This window comes from Oryzias melastigma, unplaced genomic scaffold (genome assembly GCF_002922805.2).
Source record: "Oryzias melastigma strain HK-1 unplaced genomic scaffold, ASM292280v2 sc00250, whole genome shotgun sequence".
Taxonomy (NCBI): Eukaryota; Metazoa; Chordata; class Actinopteri; order Beloniformes; family Adrianichthyidae; genus Oryzias; species Oryzias melastigma.
The window spans coordinates 355,331-377,122 of NW_023416890.1; the positions used below are offsets into that span (position 1 = coordinate 355,331).

The following is a 21,792-nucleotide window of genomic DNA, read 5'->3' on the forward strand; positions in this document are numbered from 1 at the left end:
GTGTGGGCCTTACCAAGTGCTCGCCAGCTACTATGCGAATGCCCACCATACGGACAGCATCAGGCAACAGCTGCAGGCCAGCCGTGTTTCTGTCTTCTGACTCATGGTCCACAAAGTCACCCGGGCTGGAGGGCAGGCTGTCAACTGCTTGGGATGCCACGCAGTCATGAGTCTCCAGAAGAGACTGAGAGACAAGACTGTGCATTAGTAAAAGCTTTTTTTTCATGTAAGAATTTTAGATAAACTTTCATTTTACACTTATGCACAATGTAAAAGGGAAATAATGACAATTTGATGCAGTTTCAAGTGTGTTGGTGTGGGATAACCTAAATGTGGAGCTATCCACACCTGGAAGTGGGGCTGTGTGAGGATGCAGGCCAGCTCAGCTGCTGTGTCAGAGCACTGTGTAAACGGGTCCAGGTCTCTTAGGATCTCCTGCAGGAGTTCCACATTGTTCTCCCTCACAGGTGACAGGCGAGCCTCCTTTGGACTCTCCTCTTGCTCCTACCACACAGTTTGCATCAGTTAGGATCTCTGGATCCTGCTTCAGTCTCAATTTTGAAATAATGCAGCTGTCAGTTTAACCATAACTCTTGTACTCAACACTGGTAAAAATCAGTTCTCTTTCAACAAATGTTTATCAGGCTGGAGAGAAAGCTAAAAACTATGAAGAGCCATGCTCCAAGCATTCTGAGCACTCTTTCCTGTCCACTGAAGATTTTTCCACATGGGCGATGGTGGACTCACAGACAATCTACAAACATGGATTCCTTGGAGAGGAAAAAGGTGGGCAAATACCAGAGGGCTTTCCATGATGCCTTTAAGGTAGATGAGATCCAAGTCATTTGCAGTGGTAGAGCTTGTGGTGCTATCACTCATTGCATCCAACACCTGTGGTACTGTAGCACAAGACAACAGTTAGTACGGCATGAAGGAATGCTTTTGTTTTTGCCCTTGTAACAAATGGTAAATGGCGTATACTTGTATAGCGCTTTCTACCCTCCTTCGAGGGCCCAAAGCGCTTCACAGTCACAGACCCATTCACCCACACATTCACACGCTGATGGTGGCTCCGCTGCTGAACACTGGCCCCAACCTCCCACCAGAGGCAATTCGGGGTTCAGTGTCTTACCCAAGGACACTTCAACACATGGGGGCAAGGTGGGAATCGAACCCACAATCTTCCGATCAGGAGTCGACCGCCCTACCTACTGTGATTTAATATTATCAACCTTGAAGCTGGTACTCAACCACGATTATCATTGTCATAGTTTTCAATTTGGACTTTTATATAGCAGTACAGTACAGAGTAATGGAGAGTGTGGAAAAGAAGTGAAGAGGAGAGTGCAAGCAGGTTGGAATGGGTGGAGAAAAGTGTCAGGTGTGATGTGTGACAGAAGAGTTTCAGCACAAATGAAAGGAAAGGTGTACAAGACTGTGGTGAGACCAGCCATGTTGTTTGGACTAGAAACAGTGGGACTGAAGAAAAGACAGGAAGCAGAGCTGGAGGTAGCAGAGATGAAGATGCTGAGGTTCTCTTTGGGAGTGACCAGGATGGATAGGATCAGGAATGAATACATCAGAGGGACAGCACATGTTAGAGGTATTGGAGATAAAGTCAGAGAGGCCAGACTGAGATGGTTTGGACATGTTCAGAGGAGAGACAGTGAATATATTGGTAGAAGGATGCTGAGTCTAGAGCTGCAGGAAAGAGGTCTAGAGGAAGACCAAAGAGGAGGTTTATGGATGCAGTGAATGAAGACATGAAGGTGGCTGGTGTTAGAGTGGAGGATGCTGAAGACAGGCTTAGATGGAGGAAACTGATTCACTGTGGCGACCCCTGAAGGGAAAAGCCGAAAGGAAAAGAAGAAGACTTTTATATAGCAGGGGTGTCAAACTCAATCGCATAGGTGGCCAAAATCCAAAACACGCAGTATGTGGTGGGCTAAACAGTGGGATATCGTTTCCTTTGCCCGACTGGGTGGATCGGGTTCAAGTGTGGGTTTTGTCAATGTGTTTTGTGGTCTGTCTGTCTTACTCTGTTTTGCCTTTAGTTATTTTATCTGGCTATGTTTATTTCTTTCTGCACCATGAGTGAGAAGGAGGGAGGGGAGGATGACACCCTTGGGATGTAAAATGCTGTGTTTATTAAAGAAACTCAGAAGTCTTTCAGATCTCTCAGCCTCCATGATCATAGTGTTGCTTCAATGTAGTAGCAAGATAACATCGGGTCGGTAATAATAATAATATCAAGTGATCTGATAGGCCGGATAGAATTACCCCGCGGGGACTTTGACTCATGTCTTATATAGGGTTCAAATGACAAAAATACAATCTTCTGTATTTCTGAATAATTAAGTCAATATTTATCTCTAAAGCACCTTTCTCAAATAGAAATCAAAAAGGACTTTGCAGCAGCGCCCTCCCAATTTTTACTTGATCTGACCCGTTTTTAATTTTCTCGTTTCTTCCTAGAGGACATTCAGTATCCCAGATCTCATAAATACTCAGTGATTTGCCTGTCAGACAGGGGCGGGGGTTCCAGTGTCTACTGGGCAAAAGCATGTATCCCAACAATAATCAAGAAACTCTGGAAGTAAGTTTTGTCTGTAAAGTCCAGTTGTATTTTTTAAACCCACATAGGAGACATATGGACTGTTTTCTGTTCAGCAGCACATCTGTCAAGTTTGTTTGTGACGGTTCACTGAGGATGGGTAGGAAATTGAGACCCAAACAAAGAATAGATTATGTCATGTGTGTAACTCTGCCATTTCATAAACTACTTTTCCTCTTTCTGATGTGGAACAAACACCACAGATTGTCTTTCTTTCTACTCTATTCTTTGTAGACAAAAATCGCAGCACAAAATTACACATAATTAATAGTGCATTTATGCGTGGGACAGCTTTAATATTGTGAATACGCTTGCATGTGTTATGAGTGTGATTTAGTTACATTGCCCACTGCTGTGCTATTAAAACAGCATTTTATCCAGATTTAGAAGACAAATGCAGCGTTGGAGTGGAGGACGCAGAAGACAGGTGATCTGAATTATGCAGAACAAGCCAACATGTGATTCATTTAAGACTCCTCAAATGTCCATGTTCTTATAAAAGTAACACCATTTAAAAAAATCACATCTCATAAAATTTGCTAAAGTAAGGAAATTGAATAAGCTCTTACCAGGTTCTGTCCTGGGGGTGGCGACAGGCATGGTCCAGCTCTAGTCAGTCTGAGAGAAAAAAAACAAAAGAGGAATGAAGACATTGATGACAACAGAAGAAAGAATATGGAATACTTTTTTTAAACCTTCCCGAGACTTTGTTCTGTAGTTTTCTATTTGTAATAATGTGTTTCTTTCTGTTCTTGCAGAAAGAGTCATGAAGCTTGATAATGTCAGCAGACTTTGTAAGGATTTATGATCTAGAAGCTCCTGAAGCACGAGTGGACAAGCAGTAGAGGACACAGCTCCTCTGGTTTACCGAAGAACCCCAGAACTGTTTTGGATTCCTGTTTTTTAACTGCTTTAATTAGTGATGCATGATAGTGATTAATTACAACCAATACAGATACCCAATATTTTATGGCCTCTTGCAGCCGATACTGATACCAATACAGATAATCAACCATCCATCCATCTATATTCTTCCGTTCATCCGGGACCGGGTCGCGGGGGCAGCAGTCTAAGCAAAGATGCTAAGACTTCCCTCTCCACGGCCACTTCCCCGAGGCGTTCCCAGACCAGCCTAGAGATGTAGTCTCTCCAGCATGTCCTGGGTCTTCCGCGGGGCCTCCACCCAGTGGGACACGCCCCTGAACACCTCTTCAGGGAGGCGTCCAGGAGGCATCCGGACCAGATGTCAGATACACCTCAACTGTCTCCTCTCAATATGGAGGAGAAGCGGTTCTACTCCGAGGTTTCTTCGGGTGACTGAGCTCCTCACCCTATCTCTAAGGGAGCGTCCAGCCACCCTCCAGGGTAAGGCTTCTGTATTCTGGTGTAAAGTCAGCTCTAACAAAGCGCAGACATGAAAGCTGCAGCTAGAAGAGGAGATTCTTCAGTGAGGCTGAGAGAGAGAGAAAAAAAAGCTTGTTCCAAAGGAAAAAAAAAAAAAAAACCACACGTGCCATGATAAGCCATACCCCACTCACCACCCATTGCTGTTAGTCGTGTAGCGTTCAAAAGGGGGGGTGAATATGAAGTATTCAATCCCAAAGTTGGTTGAAAAATATAAATTTTACTAAACTGAAATTCAATAAAATTATCCTCGAGGCACCACCTTCGTAATGAAGGAAAATATTACTCATCAATGATTAGCTGCTACTTCTAATCAATAAAGTAATCAATTAATCAGTCTCTCAATTTTAGCGTAAGTGTCTTTACCCTTTGAAGGGAATTTACCACAAAGAAGAAAATGATGATCTCTGAACAACGACGTCCTTTTGAATATTTATTGAATAACATGAGGTTAAACAAGCAGAAATACTGGACGTAAAAGCATGGAAAGCAATCAACATGTGTGGAACATAGAATATAACTTTAACTAATAACTAGAAATAGGTAAATGAGAAGAAAAGACATACAATATTGAGGTGAAAATGCTAAATGTGTGGATGCATTAAGTGTGTGTTGTGCATAAAAAGGTGTTGTTACTGATCTGAGAATAAGCTATTCTTAAAAGGAGGAATTCAAAACGGGGCAAAGATGTTACTCTTGCAAAAATAGTTAATCTTTATTCTAACCACCAGCAGTTGACTGTATGAGCGAAGTTCAACTTCACACCAAGCGGTCTGGAGATCTGGGTCTGCTCTGCCAGGAAGGGCGGTTGATCCCGTTCCTGGCTGGATGCTTCAGGACAGCCGTGGAGATCTGCAGCCAGGCGTAGAAGGAAAGGGAACCTGTGGTTCTGCTGGTTCTGCTCCGTTCAGTCACTTAGCTTCTGGGGTGGTTTCTCTATTCCGTTTTGTGACCAAAAAGTATAAGTCGCAAAGCTGGCCGGACAATGAAACTTATCGAATGGTCTAGCATTAAAAATCAGTTTCAAAATAAAAAGCATCAAAAATTGTAAAAAAAAAAGTTGGAATCAGTCTATGAAATAAACGGGAGACAAAAAGGTTGAGAAGGAAGAAAGGGCGCGAAAAAAAAACGTGATCTTAAGACTGGAAGAACTTAGATGTTTCTGTTCTGTTCCTGTTCTGGCTTCTGGCTTATCAGCCCTGTTGGCTTAGAGGCGTGTTGTTGAGCCTGTCTGAGAAGCCTAGAGAAGGTGTTGAGGTCTGAGAAGGAGCTGAGAAGGGATAGAAAAGGGCAGAAGGGTTTTCAAACTGGGAGGCAGGGCCAGAATCGCCCAATCCGTGGGGATTTGGGGTGTTTTACGATTGGAGGTAATTTGCATGTCCCAATGAGCTCTGGCTATGCAAATATCATGTTCGTAACTTTATTCTGGTCTCTGGATGTGTTTATTCTTTAATGCTGAATTAACAAGTTTCTATCAAACAAAGTTATCAAAAAGTTTGTTAAACTCTATATGTGTGTGTGAATCCTGTATGTGGCACATAAAACGCCTCCCAAAGTCCACATAAACACAGAAAAGCAATTCTCCAAACTTTGACGGTTGCACAATGATTAATTCATAGATATTAACCTCAAAGTAGTTGTGAATCTTCATCTGTTAGGAATAAAGGTTTGACTACACACATGTAATGATAGGACATTCCTTGGTGCTGTGGAGAGATGTTTTACATGTAAGATCCAATGAACAAAAGCCCTGTGATTTAAAACATAAGAAAGTTACGAAGGGTCACATGTTTCAAACAAAGAAGTCTGAGTGTCTGTCGGGAATGCTTGCAGACTCTCCAGGGGGTCAGCCTGCTGGAACCAAGACTCTTTTGAAGATGACAGGCTGAAGTTAGCCAGAGTTTCAAATGCAGAATAGTCAGGGTTCTGGCACGGTTTAATGACTTACATCCGAGTGGAAGATAGGGGTTTCAGCCAATTTTATGGCCTCCTTGCTGAAAGGGGAACTATGTTATCTTGAAAAAGGCATTCCACATGAAAGTTGGGTGACCAAATGGTCAACACAGGTTATTACAGTTGTTTCCAAGGGTGGAATGCTACAGTCGTCTGCTTGTGTAGCGCTTAGCTTTGGCTGATGCAGCAGCGGGACATGCAGGGACATGCTCTGAAGGGGGCCGGTGCATTTTGGTTTGGGTGGCAGTCGAAGGTGAGTGCCTCGGCGGCCCAAACCCCGGTCATGGAATTTGGCTTTGGGACATGGAATGTCACCTCTCCGGGAGGAAAGGAGCCTGAGCTGGTGCGAAAGGTTGAGAGATACAGACTAGATATAGTTGGGCTCACCTCGACGCAGAGCCTAGGCTCTGAAACTCAGTCCCTCGAGAGAGGCTGAAATCTCTACCACTCTGGAGTTGCCCATGGTGAGAGGGGACGGGCTGGGGTGGGCTTACTCGTGAGCCCCCAGCTCAGCCGCCAGGTGTTGGAGTTCGTACCGGTGGACGAGAGGGTCGTGTCCCTTCGCCTTCGGGTGGGGGACAGGTCTCTGACTGTAGTTTCGGCTTACGGGCCGAACAGCAGTTCGGAGTACCCGGCTTTCTTGGTGTCTCTTGAAGGGGTACTGGAAAGTGCCCCAATGGGGGACTCCGTGTTCCTCCTGGGAGACTTCAATGCTCACGTGGGCAATGACAGTGGCACCTGGAGGGGCGTGATTGGTAGGAATGGCCTCCCTGACCTGAACCCGAGCGGTGTTTTGCTGTTGGACTTCTGTGCATGTCATAGTTTGTCCATAATAAACACCATGTTCGAACACAAAGGTGTCCATCAGTACACCTGGCATCAGGACATCCTAGGTAGGAGATCGATGATCGACTTTGTAGTCGTTTCAGGCGATCTCCGGCCGTGTGTTCTGGACACTCGGGTAAAGAGAGGGGCTTGGCTGTCCACTGATCACTACCTGGTGGTGAGTTAGATTCGCTGGCGGTGGAGGAGGCCAGAAAAACTCGGCAGACCTAAACGTACTGTGAGGGTCTGCTGGAAACTTCTGGCTGAGCCCTCCGTCAGGGAGGTCTTTAACTCCCACATCCGGGAAAACTTCAAGCAGGTACTGAGGGAGGTTGGTGACATGGAGTCCGAGTGGACCATGACCTGTCGTGGTGGCAACCCCTGAACCGTGTGGTGGACACCGGAAGTAAGGGTTGCCGTCAAGCTGAAGAAGGAGTCCTATCATGCCTGGCTTGCTTGTGGACAGGTACCGGCAGTTTAAGCGAGCTGCGGCCCGGGCTGTGTTGGAGGCAAAAACTCGGTCCTGGGAGGAGTTTGGTGAGGCCATGGAGAAGGACTATCGGTTGGCCTCAAAGAGATTCTGGCAAACCATCCGGCGCCTCAGGAGGGGAAAGCAGTTTCTGCTGGCACAGTTTTCACTGCAGGTGGGGAACTGCTGACCTCAACTGGGGACATTGTCAGGCTGTGGAAGGAATACTTTGAAGAACTCCTTAACCCTGCTGACACGCCTTCCGTTGAGGAAGCAGAGGCTGAGGACACTGGGGTGGAACTGTCCATCACCCAGGCTGAGGTCACTGAGGTAGTCAAAGAGCTCCTCGGTGGCAAGGCTCTAGGGGTGGATGAGGTTCGCCCTGAGTACCTCAAGTCTCTGGATGCTGTGGTAGTGTTTCGACTGACACGTCTCTGCAGCATTGCATGGCAAACAGGAACCGTACCACTGGACTGGCAGACTGGGGTTTTGGTTCCCCTTTTCAAGAAGGGTGTGTTCCAACTACCGGGGAATCACATTCATCCGCCTCCCTGGGAAAGTCTATGCCAGGGTACTGGAGAGGAGAGTCCGTCCAATCGTCGAACCTCAGATTCAAGAACAACAGTGCGGTTTCCGTCCTGGTCGTGGAAAAGTGGACCAGCTCTGCACCCTCTCCAGGGTGCTGGAGGGTTTGTGGGAGTTCGCTCATCCAGTCCATATGTGTTCTGTGGATTTGAAGAAGGCGTTGGACCACGTTCCCCGTGGTGTCCTGTGGAGGGTGCTCTGGGAGTATGGGGTCCGGGGAGCCTTACTCAGGGTTGTCCGGTCTCTGTACGACCGAAGCAGGAGCTGGTTCGCATGGCCGGCAGACCTGTTCCCGGTGCATGTTGGACTCCAGCAGAGCTGCCCTTAATCACCGGTTCTGTTCATCGTCTTTATGGACAGAATTTCTAGGCGCAGTCAGGGGCCGGAGGGGATCCAGTTTGGGGACCACAGGATTTCCTCTCTGCTCTTTGCAGATGATGTTGTTCTGTTGGCTCCATCGAACCGGGACCTCCAGCATGTATTGGAGCAGTTTGCAGCCGAGTGTGAAGCGACTGGGATGAGGGTCAGCACCGCTAAATCTGAGGTCATGGTCCTCGGCCGAAGAAAGGTAGTTTGCCCTCTCTCGGAGGGTGGAGTGCTCCTGCCTCAGGTGGAGGAGTTTAAATATCTTGGGGTCTTGTTCACGAGTGATGGAAGACCGGAGCGTGAGATCGACAGGCGGATTGGAGCTGCGTCCGCTATTATGCGGTCGCTGTACCGCTCCGTTGTGGTGAAAAGAGAGCTGAGCCAGAAAGCAAAGCTCTCGATTTACCGGTCGATCTTCGTTCCAGTACTCACCTATGGTCATGAGCTCTGGGTCGTGACCGAAAGAATGAGATCCCGACAACAAGCGTCTGAAATGAGTTTTCTCTGCAGGGTGCCTGGGCACTCCCTTAGAGATAGGGTGAGGAGCTCAGTCACCCGGAGAGAGCTTGGAGTAGAGCCGCTTCTCCTCCGCATCGAGAGGAGCCAGTTGAGGTTTCGGGCATGTCCCACTGGGCGGAGGCCCCGGGGAAGACCCAGGACACGCTGGAGAGACTATGTTTCTCGGCTTGCCTGGGAACGCCTCAGGGTCCCCCCAGAAGAGCTGGAGGAAGTGGCCGGGGAGAGGGAAGTCTGGTCATCTTTGCTTAGACTGCCCCCGCGACCCGGTCTCGGATGAAGCGGAGGAAGATGGATGGATGGACAAACCATTCCTGTTTTTACAATTATCCCCTAAAATATCCTGTAAAACAGCAAGTACATCTTGGGAAGAGATTAAAATCCGTGAAGAGATGCAGAGATGTTTGTCTTTGCTGAAAGTTGTAACCATTCCGCTCTCCTTGGTTTGTTTACATTATAAGTGGGGTCATTTGGACCCCACAAGACAATGCGCTGAACTTTTTTTTATCATTGATTTTTGAGTTTCACTAATGTCCATGGCAGTCATAAAATCCTGTCCACCTTTGTCCACATTTGTCATGGAAGGAATCACACATCAATATGTGGTTGGAGTCATCTGGACCCCAAAGAGAGCGGAAGGTTAAATGTTGCTATCATGATTTTCTATCAGCTTTTGTGCTTGATCGCACTAAAAATATGTGCAAATAATAACATCAGCCAAAATAGAAACCGTTGGAATAATATCTGCTCAAATGAAAGGTTGACGTTTTCAAAAAAACATCCAATATTGGAGGATGTCAAACATTTGTATTTTGATTTGAGAGCGATCTAAGAGAGGAAATGAAAATACAGTTTGACAGGACATTTATAAAATAAATATTGAACTTTTTTTTTTTAAGTTGGTAAGGTTACTTTTTATTATTTATTAGGGCTGTCAGTTTTGTCGCATTAATTTGACATGTGCATGACGCCGACAATTTTTTTGATGCCTTAATTGCGGATTTTCTCATATGTGCCTATCCTTCCCTCATCTCCCACTAACTCACCGGCTGCTCTCACAAGATCACAGGCGGGTCTCCAACCACCGAGCTGCTAGCTAGAACCGGCCAGGCGCCAGGATGCGGAGAGCTCGTGCACCCTAACCCGGATCCGGTTCGCGTACAGTACCACGTCTGGTGGTACCGGCTCGCGTCCGGTGCCGCGTCCCCCCGACGTTCCGAACAGCAAGCGCACCGGGGGATGTTTTAAATATAGTTTAAACAGCGCCAGTTATTTGTAGTTGAAAAGACAAATCTCAGCTTTGAGTGTATGGCCCGTCCCTCTTTCGCCACGCGAAAATATGCAAAATATCCCAAAGTTTTGGAGGTTTAAGCATGATCCAGCCCCAGCATAGCGTTCTGTCTGCCGGCATATTTATGGCATGAGCTCCGCTGGACATGTCGCTGCATCGAGCTGCAGCCAGAGAACGCGGCGACAGTAACAGACTGTCAAACTATCCATCCATTTTCTTGACCGCTTCATCCCGTTCGGGGTCGTGGGGTGCCGGAGCCTATCCCGGCCACTGATGGGCGAAGGCGGGGTTCACCCTGGACAAGTCGCCAGTCCGTCGCAGGGCCGCAATCACACACACATTCACTCTAACATTCACACCTAGGGGCAATTTAGAGTCACCAATTAACCTAGGAAGCATGTTTTTGGACGGTGGGAGGAAGCCGGAGTCCCCGGTGAAAACCCACGCATGCACGGGGAGAACATGCAAACTCCACACAGAAAGGTCCCAGCCGGGAGTCGAACCGGGGCCTTCTCGCTGTGAGGCAAGAGCGCTAACCACTGCGCCACTGTGCAGCCCACTGTCAAACTATCCACAGTGTATCCCGCTTTTCTCAGTCTTTAATGTTTTAAAAAACAAAAGTTAATTGGAAATGATAAACCTCTATTTCATTTATTACTGCAGTTCAGCAGAGGAGGAAAAGATTTGGTCCTGACAAAAAATGAACACGAAAGTGTCATGGAAATTTTATTTTTGATGTTAATTAATAATCCGGTGGGGGTCCTTGTGCTGTGGTGCAGCACAGGCGCGGTCACCTCCTGATTGGAAGATTGGAGGTTCGATTCTCGCCTAGCCTGCCTATGTGTCAAAATGTCCTTTGGCAAGGTGGAAAGTTAGCGCCAGTGTTCGGCAGCGGTGTCTCCATCAGTGTGTGAATGGGCCTGTGAAGGAAGGTAGCAAGCGCAATACAAGTATACGCCATTTACCTCATAACCAATGAGAGACATTGAAGCATGTCAAACCAGCTCAGAAGTGGCCTGGCCAAACAAGATCTAGGTCAGTTGCTGACGAATTGCCCTCTGCAGTGATCCCTGAAGTACTGGGATATAAGAGCAACAATGAGAGTAGACAATGCCCACCATGGAAGCCATGGTTGGAGGCTAAAATCAAGGCAGCTCGGAGGGAAGTGAGTCAGTTGACCTAAGCCCAGAGAGGTGCAATGAAAAACTGAACAGTTCTGGGAAAGTATTTGAGAAAATGAGACAGCAAATAACAGCAATGCTCAATGGCTGGCCTCTCTAAGAAAAGAGCATAGCAACCTCCCTGAACAGAACCCAGTAAACATCACAGTGGAAGATATCCAAGAAAGAGCCTCAGGTATGAAGAACTGGACAGTTCCAGTAGACATGATACACGCACTGCCAGTCATCAGATACCCTACAGGAATATTAAGATGGTGAAAGGAAGAGATACAGACCACGGATGTTAAGACATGGAAGCTCCTCACCATACATGAAGGGTTCCATCCCAAATCCAGCACCCTGAGACTGTATACTAGCCGTAAGGAAGGAGGCCGAGGACTAGTGAGTAGGGCTGCCATGATTAGTCGATTAGTTGTGAGTACTTCAACTATTAAAATAATCAACAACTAATTTGCTAGTCGATGCGTCATTTTCTATTTGTTTTTTCCTTGTTTTTATCTCAAAACTACAGTATGTGCTTTGTAATGCCGAATCTGCCATTCTCTTTGACACACATGCAGTGGTGGTAATCCGGTCCGTAGTGATGTCACAGGAAGTGTTGGGATGGCTCAAGAACCAAAACAACACGAAAACGGAGCTTAAAAATGTGGGAAACAAGAAAAATAAAAGAAAAATGTGCCCAATGCAATATCTTCAAGGCAGAACTTGTGTTCCATGGTAGCACCATGGTGATGCATGAGCACCTGAAGAGGAAGCATGCTGTGACTCAGTCTGATAATGCTGAAGAGGGAGCTTTGTCTAGCTGAGCAAAGCTAACATTAGTGCAAACACAGCTAGACATGTATAGACAATGTAAGCAACCCATAACTTAATCACAGTGTGATTAAAGCTTTGGAAAACAAGTTAAACCAGTTCTAGAGCAGGAAAGCATGAAGACACAAAATACTGACTGACACACAAAAAGCTACGCAAAAGCAAAGCACCGCCTGTCCGTGTAAAAACAGGACAATAATGATAACTTAAATGTTATATATCTTTAGCCTTTTTTGTGCTGATAGAGAGAACCCAAGCGGCACAAACGACATTGTGCGTGTGACCTGTGCTATTATGCTAGCCAGATGACTGCTTGTGCAGTCGCATGTGCTTACTCCTAATTAGGGCTGCCACAAACGATTATTTCAATAGTCGACTAATCTCTGATTATTTTTTCGATTAGTCGACTAATTGGGTCATGCGGCGACTGGATGTAAAACACTCATCTTAACCATATTTAGCTTTAAACATTACACTAAACATGGGTCATCTGGACCCCACAAGACAGTGCGCTGAACTTTTTTTCTATCTTTGATTTTTGAGTTTCACTAATGTCTATGGCAGACATAAAATCCTGTCCACCTTTGTCCACGTTTGTCATGGAAGGAATCACACATCAATATGTGGTTGGAGTCATCTGGACCCCAAAGAGAGCGGAAGGAGGTTTTCTCCTTATTTTGTTTCTGGCATTAAAACAAGACTTAAATCAAATTAGGTAATCTGAATCAACAACAGAAAACTAAATAAAAGACTGCAAGTATTTTTTAAAGCTTTAATACATATATTTAATAAAACATGTATAAAGTATTTCAAGCTATTTGCAGATATAAACACACTCAAAATATTTGCTCATTGAGCCCCATTTGTTAAAGCAAAACACTTATAACATCTTTGAACTGAAGATATTCCTATACATAAAAAACCTCAGGATGCCCATATGAACAAAGAGCTTTGAGATATTACATCTTTTAAAAAGTGAGGAAATGTATATTTTTAAAAGGGAGAAAATCAGGGGATGTTAGAATGTACAACAGTACTTTCATTCTTTCACTACCTACATCCACTGCACATGCGCAGAACAAAATTAAATCATGTTTTTTAGTTTGGCGGACAGCCCATAAATCTGTGTTACTTCTTTAATGTTGTGGTTACTATACTGTTTGTTGCCTTTTTTGTGACTTTAAGTTACATTTAATTGTATGCTTATTCCGCTAATGTTATGCTACACTTGTAAACTTAGCTCTGGACTTTTAGGCAAGCAACTTTCTCACCCTTAAACAAAAAAAAAAACTCTCTCAAAAATAATCAATCAGGCCTCCAAAATCACTCAAACAGCTCAATCTCCTCTCAGTGACCTGTACAGGCGAGCAGTGATGAGGAAAGCCACCTCCATCACTGTGGACACTACCCACCCTCTCCATCACTCTTTCTCCTTGTTGCCATCAGGCAGGAGATACAGAACACCGTTGGCCAGGACAAACATCTACAAAAAATAATTTATCCCCAATGCAGTCACTCTGCTTAATTTTCAATAGCACTTAAATTGTATGCATGTGGATGGGGAATTGTGTGATTTTTAGGATCTCTATGACTTTTGATTTTCTATATATTTATTAACTTTTTAGCTTTTTTAACTTTTATCAATTGAATCAATTTTATTGTCTTATGCCGTGTTGAAAGATGAATTTCTGTTCATTGAACAGACAATAAAGTCTATCTATCTATCTATCTATCTATCTATCTATCTACTTCACTTCTGGGATTCGCACATCGCTCCACAACAGATCCGTAGCGACACACAGCCTCTCTGTCTGTACAAATCCAAATGACATTATCGTGGCACAGAATATGAATGAAGCCATGGACGAGCGGTACGTTTCCAGTGTACCACGGCGTTCGGTTCGAAGAGCCCGGATTATGAAACGTTCATTATGCAGACAGAGAGGTACTGTAGACACGGATCTGCTGCAGATCTGATGGGTTCTCTCCCAACAGCGCATTTCGGAAAACTGCCGCGGCAGAGCTAGCTGTGTTAGCGCCAATGTTAGTTTAGCTAGACAAAGCTCTCTGTTCAACGTGATCAAACTTAGTCACAACATGCTTCATCTTCATGCACCACCATAGTGATCTAATGGAACACAAGTTCTGCCTTAAAGAAATTACATTGGACAATTTTTCCTCTTTTATTTTTCATATGTTTCCCACATTTTCGAGTTCCGTTAGCATGTTGTTGTATTGTTGTTGATACCCCAGCCTACCCTGTAACATCACTGCTAACCTAATTAGCACTAATTAGCACCACTGCGCATGTATGAAAAGAGAATGGCAGACCCGGCATTAGAAAGTGTGCACCGTAGTTTTGAGATTAAAATAAAGAAAAAAGAAACAAAAAAACGACGCTTCGACAACCAAAATAGTTGTCAACTATTTTAATGGTCAACCTAGTCACGATTAATCAACTAATTGTGGCAGCCCTACTCCTAATGTTTGATATAAAAAGAAGAAAAAATAATCCTACCTTCCGAAATTGCTCTCATATCCCTTTTTAACTCTGGCACAGTCTGCACTTGTCACCATTAATCTCCATGTTATGGTGAGTTCAGGAGCAACTGGACATCAATAAATAAATTTGTTTATTTGATTGATGATTTAAAAATGGTATAGTTGAGTTAAAAATAAAACAAACAACGAACTATCTACTACATATGTAGAAGTTGTATTGGTTAGTTTGATTTAAAAAAAAAATCAGCTACAGCTGCCTGGCACCAGGGGTCCGTTTCAAGAACCAGGTTCAACAAATTTAGAGTTGAAACCTGAACTCAGAGTCCATGGACTGAAAATTCTCTAACTTTAGCTGTTTCAGAACAGCTGAAAAGAGTTGATTCAATCGACTTAAGTGTGAGCGTCCCGACCATTAAAAGCCCTGATCAATGGAGCAAAGACAGCATGATTCACCATGGCAACGGGAACAAACACCCTTATAGTTTCGTACTTCCGACGACGGAGCTCGCACGCTTGTGGAGACCGACGTGATCTGGCCCCGCGTGGCTAGCAAACAGACCTCGGCAAGCGGCGATCAACGGCACAGGGAGCAGCATCCAGTCCAGCACAGCTAACCACCAAACTTCGGCGGACGACGGCCCACTACCCGGCAAGCAGCGACTACCGAGCCCGGAAAGCCCTCCTAACCTGGACCGCTATTTCCGGTGAGCGTAAACCACTGCTGTGGACCAAGCAGAAATAGCATCAGTTATTACTAGAGATGTCCCGATCAGGTTTTTTTGGGCCTGATCCGATTCCAAGTCATTTGATTTTGTGTATCTGCCGATACCGAGTCCCGATCCGATACTTTTATAAGACATTTAAAACGTGAATAAATTAAACAAACAGATTAGTGTTGTCCCTCATTTATATTTTAATAACCTTCTTTTATCATTAAAAAACTTAAATAAAACACTTCTGTGAAGTAGCTTTAATAAACAAGTAAAAATACAGCAAATATAAACTAGGAAAGAAAATACAATTGTCTTGTTATAACAGTGATAATTAGTCATGTGATAAAGTTTAGTGACTTTAGCTTTAACAAATTTAGAGCTATTGAACATTTTTGACCAAATGTAAGTTGAGGACACGACAATAGAGCTGACCCGCGCGCTCACCCAGTGCATCAAAAGTCAAAGAGCCATGCAAACCAAGCTGACTGATCTGGAGTCCAGATCCAGGAGAAATAACATTAGACTGTTTGGAGCGGAAGAAGGCGCGGAGGGGAATTCTGTACTACAGTTCATCACAGCTCTCCTGAGAAAGGAGCTCTCTCTACCAGCAGACTTTGACTTTAAAATCCAACGCGCCCACAGAGTCCCCACATTCAGGTCTAGCCCCAATGCACCTCCAAGGCCGATTATTATTAACTTTCAAGATTTTTCCACCAAAGAGCAAATACTGAAAGATGCATGGAAAAAAGGGCGAATCCAGCTGAATGCCAAAAACATTTACTTTGATCATGACTATGCCACAGAAGTTGCCTTAAAGCATAAGGAGTACCAAGTGATCAAGAAGGCTTTAAAGGAAAGAGGAATACGCTTCCAGACCCCCTACACCAGCATAAGGATCCATTGGCAGGACGGCGCTCGCAGCTACAGCAGCGCACAAGCAGCTGGGCAGGAGCTACGCAAACGGGGCTTTGAAGTGGAAGTACCTGAATCGACAAAGGATGATACGGCAGAACTTCGCCTGCAAGAGGTTTTGGGATGGCAACAGGAGACCCGACGCCAGCAGGAGAACAGACCCTCCACGTCACAGAGAGTAAAGGAAAAGCTGAGAGAGTTCGAGAGAAATTAAGGAAATTGATACCTCGAGGAGTCATCAAAAGGCTGGCCTTTTAAATTCATTTGAATAATGGAGCGGCACCAGAAGCAGGAGTAAAGTTTACGCTGGACAACGAGGATGGGAGGGATTCAGCCCCTCTCCAGTCCTATGATAGGGCCCCTCCCTAACAGGAGGATCAACCCTAGACCTCACAGCGGGGTCGAGGAGGGAGAGACTCTCCCTCCAAGATTTGGAGGTCACAGGTACCTGTTTGTACCACTAATGTTCAAGAGTTTTTTGTTTCAATGTTCACAGGGTTCTATTTTGCTTTATTGTTCTGAAGTGGGGTTCATTGTTAATGTTTACAAAAGAAATGAGCGGGCCAGGTAACTATAGAATTGTTTCAATAAATGTAAATGGCCTTGGCAACCCGGTAAAAAGAAGTAGAGTGTTATCCAAACTGAAAAAGGACAAAGCTCAGGTTATCTTCATGCAAGAAACACATCTGTCAAAAAATGAGCACGAAAAATTTATTAAACTTGGGTATGAAAATTGTTTTTTCAGCTCCTACAAAAATAGTAGAAGGAGAGGTGTACTCACGCTAATATCAAACACAGTAAACTTTGAAAAAATTGAAGACGTCAGGGACAAAGAAGGAAGATATGTTATTGTGAAGGGAAAGATCAACAATATTCTGGTTACACTTGTCAACGTATACGCTCCCCCAGAAGAGAATCAGAAATTCTTTAAACTATTATTCGACAAAATCACTACTCTGAGTGAAGGGATTCTGATATGTGGAGGTGACTGGAACACAATTTTAAACAATGTTAAAGACACAACAAATCCTAAAAAGTACAAGAATATTAAATCAAGGGACCTCAACAATTTCATAAAAGAAGTTGGTCTAATTGATGTATGGAGGGAGCTACACCTGGCAGAGAAAGATTACACTCATTACTCAGCAGCTCATAAAACTCATTCAAGAATAGACTTTTTTCTGATCAATAAGGTAGACAGATACAGAGTTCTGAGCTGCAATATAGGAACAGCTGAAATATCCGACCATAATTCCGTATATCTAACCATACACCTGGATAACCAACAAAGAACAACATTATGGAAAATGAACATTGGCATTCTTAATAACGACAAAGTGGTGAAAGAAATAAAAAGAGAAATTAAAGAGTGTATCAAGGTCAATGAGGATGACCAAATCGAACCAACAATAATATGGGACACCGTTAAAGCTGTGATGAGGGGGAACCTTATATCTAGGATGTCTCATTTGAATAAGAAAAGAAAGTTAAGGCAAACCGAATTAGAACAAAAACTGAGGAGCCTAGAGAAGCAACAACACTCAGACAGAAGTGAAGAACTGACCAAAAACATCAAGGAGGTTAAAAGGCAAATTACAGACTTAACAGTAGAAGAGATCGAAAAGAAATTGAGATTCACAAAACAAACTTTTTATGAATCTGGTTCCAGGGCAACTAAAATTCTAGCAAAACGCTTAAGATCACAGAGGATGAGAAATTTAATACATAAAATTAGAGACCCATTCACTAATGAAATACATTATGAACCAGACAAAATTAAAAATAATTTCCTCGATTACTATAGAACTCTGTATAGCCAATCTGAACCAGTAAATGAAAAAGAAATCACAGACTTCTTAGCTAACTTAGATCTACCTACTATAGGAACCTCTCAGAATAACATCCTAACCTCACCTATCACTAGAAAAGAACTAGACAAAGCTATTGGGAGACTGAAAAATAATAAAAGCCCCGGAAGTGACGGCTACCCAAACGAATGGTACAAAATATTCAAAGAAGAACTTGCCCCTCTGTTATTAGACTCGTTCAATTGGACACTCAAAAAAGCCAAAACCCCTCCGTCTTGGAGAGAAGCAATTATTTCAGTTCTACCAAAAGAAGGGAAAAATAAGGAATACTGCGAGGCCTATCGACCAATTTCTATTTTAAATGTCGACTATAAACTATTCACATCAATAATAAGTAAGAGGTTAGAATTTTTTCTCCCTGAGTTGATAGATGAGGACCAAACTGGGTTCATAAAGGGACGGCAGACGCATGACAATATAAGACGCACTATTCATATAATAAATGAGGTCAATAAACTCAACATCCCCACAGCTTTAATAAGTCTAGACGCAGAGAAGGCCTTCGACAGGGTCTGCTGGGACTTCCTCTTTGCAGTCCTGACAAAAATGGGTTTTAACCAGATATTCGTAAAGTGCATAAAAGCTCTGTATCATAAACCAATGGGTAGAATAAAAATAAATGGAAATTTGACAGACAGCTTTCAACTATTTAGGGGAACCAGACAGGGATGCTGCTTGAGTCCAGCCCTGTTTGCGTTATTTATCGAACCTCTGGCTCAGCATATAAGACAGTGTGAAGATCTAGAAGGGGTAACAATAGCAAAGCAAGAACAAAAAATAGGACTATTTGCGGACGACATTATTGTATATTTACAGAACCCAGATACTGCATTCCCAAAACTCATGGACATCCTAAGAAGCTATGGAGAGAAATCAGGGTACAAACTAAATATTTCAAAGACTCAGATACTAAGCATAAATTATAAACCAGCTGAACCTCTCAGACAAAAATACAAATTACAATGGGAATCAGAAAATATAAAATACTTAGGAGTTTACCTAACAGCAGAACTCAATAAATTGAAAGATATAAATTACAGTAAAATAAGCGAAGCAATAAGAAGGGACTTAACAAAGTGGGACACTTTAACTATGGATCTTAGCTCAAGAATAGAGGTTGTAAAAATGAATGTGCTTCCCAGACTATTGTACTTATTTCTCTCACTACCAGTTATTATCCCAGATGAACAATTTATTAAATGGAACAAACTACTAATTAGATTTATTTGGAATGGGAAAAAACCAAGAGTAAAAATGAAAACACTTCAATTAGAAAAAGCAAAAGGAGGATTGGCTCTGCCGAGTCTTAAAGAATATTACTTGGCAGCACAACTAAGAAGCATAATATCTTGGTGTTCAACAGAATATTACTCTAAATGGAAGCAAATCGAGCTTAACTATGGCTCTTGTCCTCCACAAGCAAGACTGGGGGAAAAAATAAACGTAGCAAATACAGAACAAAACCCTATCGTTGAGTTTGTAATCAAAACCTGGTGGGAAGTAGTCAATAAATACAAAATAGGAAACAACCATAAACTGCTTATTTGGCCTTCACACTCCCCTGGGTTCAAAGTTGGGCAGTTGGACAAAACTTTCAAGAAATGGAAAACTAGAGGAATGACTGCAATATGCACGTTAACTGATGGGACAGTCTTTAAAACTTTTGAAAAACTCAAAGAAGAATTTTTGCTGGACAAAGCCGACCTATTCAGGTACTTCCAACTGAGAAATTTTTACAATGAAGAAATTAAAAGCTGTGTTTTTCAACAAGAGTGTGAACTCATAGAAATGGTTACAGGGGCTTTTAAAAAGCTCCCCACAAAGGTGGTTTCTGGATTGTACAAGTGTCTGTTAAAATGTAATGGCTCAGATTCATTGTATTTAAAAGAAAAGTGGGAGAGAGAACTGCGGGTGGACTTGTCAGAGGATGATTGGTACTCAATCTGCCTTCTACAACATTCCTCAACATGTTCAAGACAATGGAGAGAATTTGGGTGGAAAAATATAACAAGGTTCTTTATCAGCCCCCATATAAAGAGCAGGCAGATGGGGGCTCCACAGCCATGCTGGAGACTCTGCGGAGATGTAAACGCCAACCATTCACATATTTTCTGGACATGCAGCAAAATTGATCCCTTCTGGCAAATCATCATACAGACTCTGCAGGAAATTCTGGGGTATGAAATACCCAAGGATCCACGAACATTGTATTTGGGATTATTACCAACAGACGTAATACGAACGGAGGACAGGTATCTGTTTAAGGTCATGATAATGGCTTGCAAAAAAACTATAACAAAGAACTGGCTGAAAAGTGAGCCTTTGAAACTGGAACAATGGACAGACATTATAGAGGAAATTTACTCTATGGAAAAAATGACATTTCACTTGAGGTTAAAGGGGGAAAGATTTCAACTCCAGTGGAGAAAATGGAAGTGCTTTAAAGCCCGCTCACCCCTAAAAGCTTAAAGCTAATTTGTAGCTGTACCCCACTGGTTCATTTCGGTTTTGTTGTTTCTGTTGATTTATTACCACTCTTCATTTTTAATTTCATTGTATCTTCCTTTTTTTTTCTTCTTCTTTTTTTCTTTTCCCTTCCAAGATTGTTTTTTCATATTTGCAAAATGTTAAATAAAAAGTATTAAAAAAAAAATAAATAAATTATGATTTTGTTTTGGCATAACATTTGATGAGTGTTCATGAATAGCTGATATCATTATTAGTTTTAATTTATTAGTTGTATTTATTTAGTTATTTTTAAGGTTATGTGCTTATTTTTTAAGTTCTTAAGACATCACATTTTCAGTTTTATTACCACAGTAGTTAATTTTTTTAACTGGAGGTAGAACATTCAGCCATCAAGCCCCTGTTCTATGGAATACTAGCCTTAAAACATTCCTCTTTGGACAGGCATTCTGACAGGCTAGCTAGTAATCAGAGAATATTCCCTCTCCTGTGGTCCTTGTGAGGCTAGATTAATAAATTAATTTTGATGCGTTTAAATATGAATTTAGATTTTCTATCATGGTTATTATTCAGATCAGCTCTGAGGTTCTGTTCTCTATTCTCATCTACTTCTCCTCTCTTCTATTCTTTATTCTTTATTGTATTTAGTTCTCCATGCTTTTGTTGGTGCAGTTCCATTCACATGTTGTTCTTCTTTCCCACTCTCCTCTGGGGAGCGGGAGAGATTTCATATTTTGAAGCCCAATGAGGCAAATTCCCTTGTGATTTTGGGCTATATAAATAAAATTGAATTCAATTGAATTACTTCCGGTGACAGAAATGGATGTGTTCCTTCAAGCATACACCGACTATGAGCAGATTTTCTACATAAAGATCAACACAGCTGCAGCGGTAAAACAGAGAGAAAATATCTGCAGTTAATGCGTACGTCTACAATTTCAATTCAGGAGAAGAACTCAATAATGTCAGGAAGGTCATGTTGTCACTTGTTAAGTAAGGAATGGTTTTTGATCTGTCAATAATTTAACCATTAATCTCTGTACTTGCATTAATGTATGGAGGCTGGAAAGAGCCAGTTTGAAATAAATATATACACTATTAAATAAATAAATAAATGTGTCATTAATTATTTAAAAGTGGCAATAAATAAATAAATGTTGAAATCAATAAATAAATGTTAAAATAAATGTGGCATTAAAATATTAAAATGGAACATTTAAACATTTAATGACATATTTATTTATTTCATTGCCATTGTAGGTTAAAAGAGCCAAATTGAAATAAATGAATTTAATATGAAATAAATAAATAAAT

The 21,792-nt window shown here is 42.7% G+C and overlaps 1 protein-coding gene across 3 annotated transcripts in view; it reads right to left on the reverse strand.

Moving 5' to 3' along the window:
• The window catches only part of LOC112138827 (MAGUK p55 subfamily member 2), a 50,216-nt gene that overhangs the window by 19,549 nt on the left and 8,875 nt on the right, over nucleotides 1-21,792 (reverse strand). For 2 of the 3 annotated variants that reach the window (XM_024261473.2, XM_024261476.2), the window contains exons 2-5: nucleotides 3,184-3,232; nucleotides 799-899; nucleotides 349-504; nucleotides 14-184 (exon numbers count right to left, since the gene is read on the reverse strand). In XM_024261473.2, coding sequence (XP_024117241.1) covers nucleotides 14-184; nucleotides 349-504; nucleotides 799-899; nucleotides 3,184-3,214 — 459 coding nt within the window. In that variant the 5' untranslated portion in view covers nucleotides 3,215-3,232. The remainder of the gene's footprint in view (nucleotides 1-13; nucleotides 185-348; nucleotides 505-798; nucleotides 900-3,183; nucleotides 3,233-21,792) is intronic. The other variant, XM_024261477.2, reaches the window with a different exon arrangement.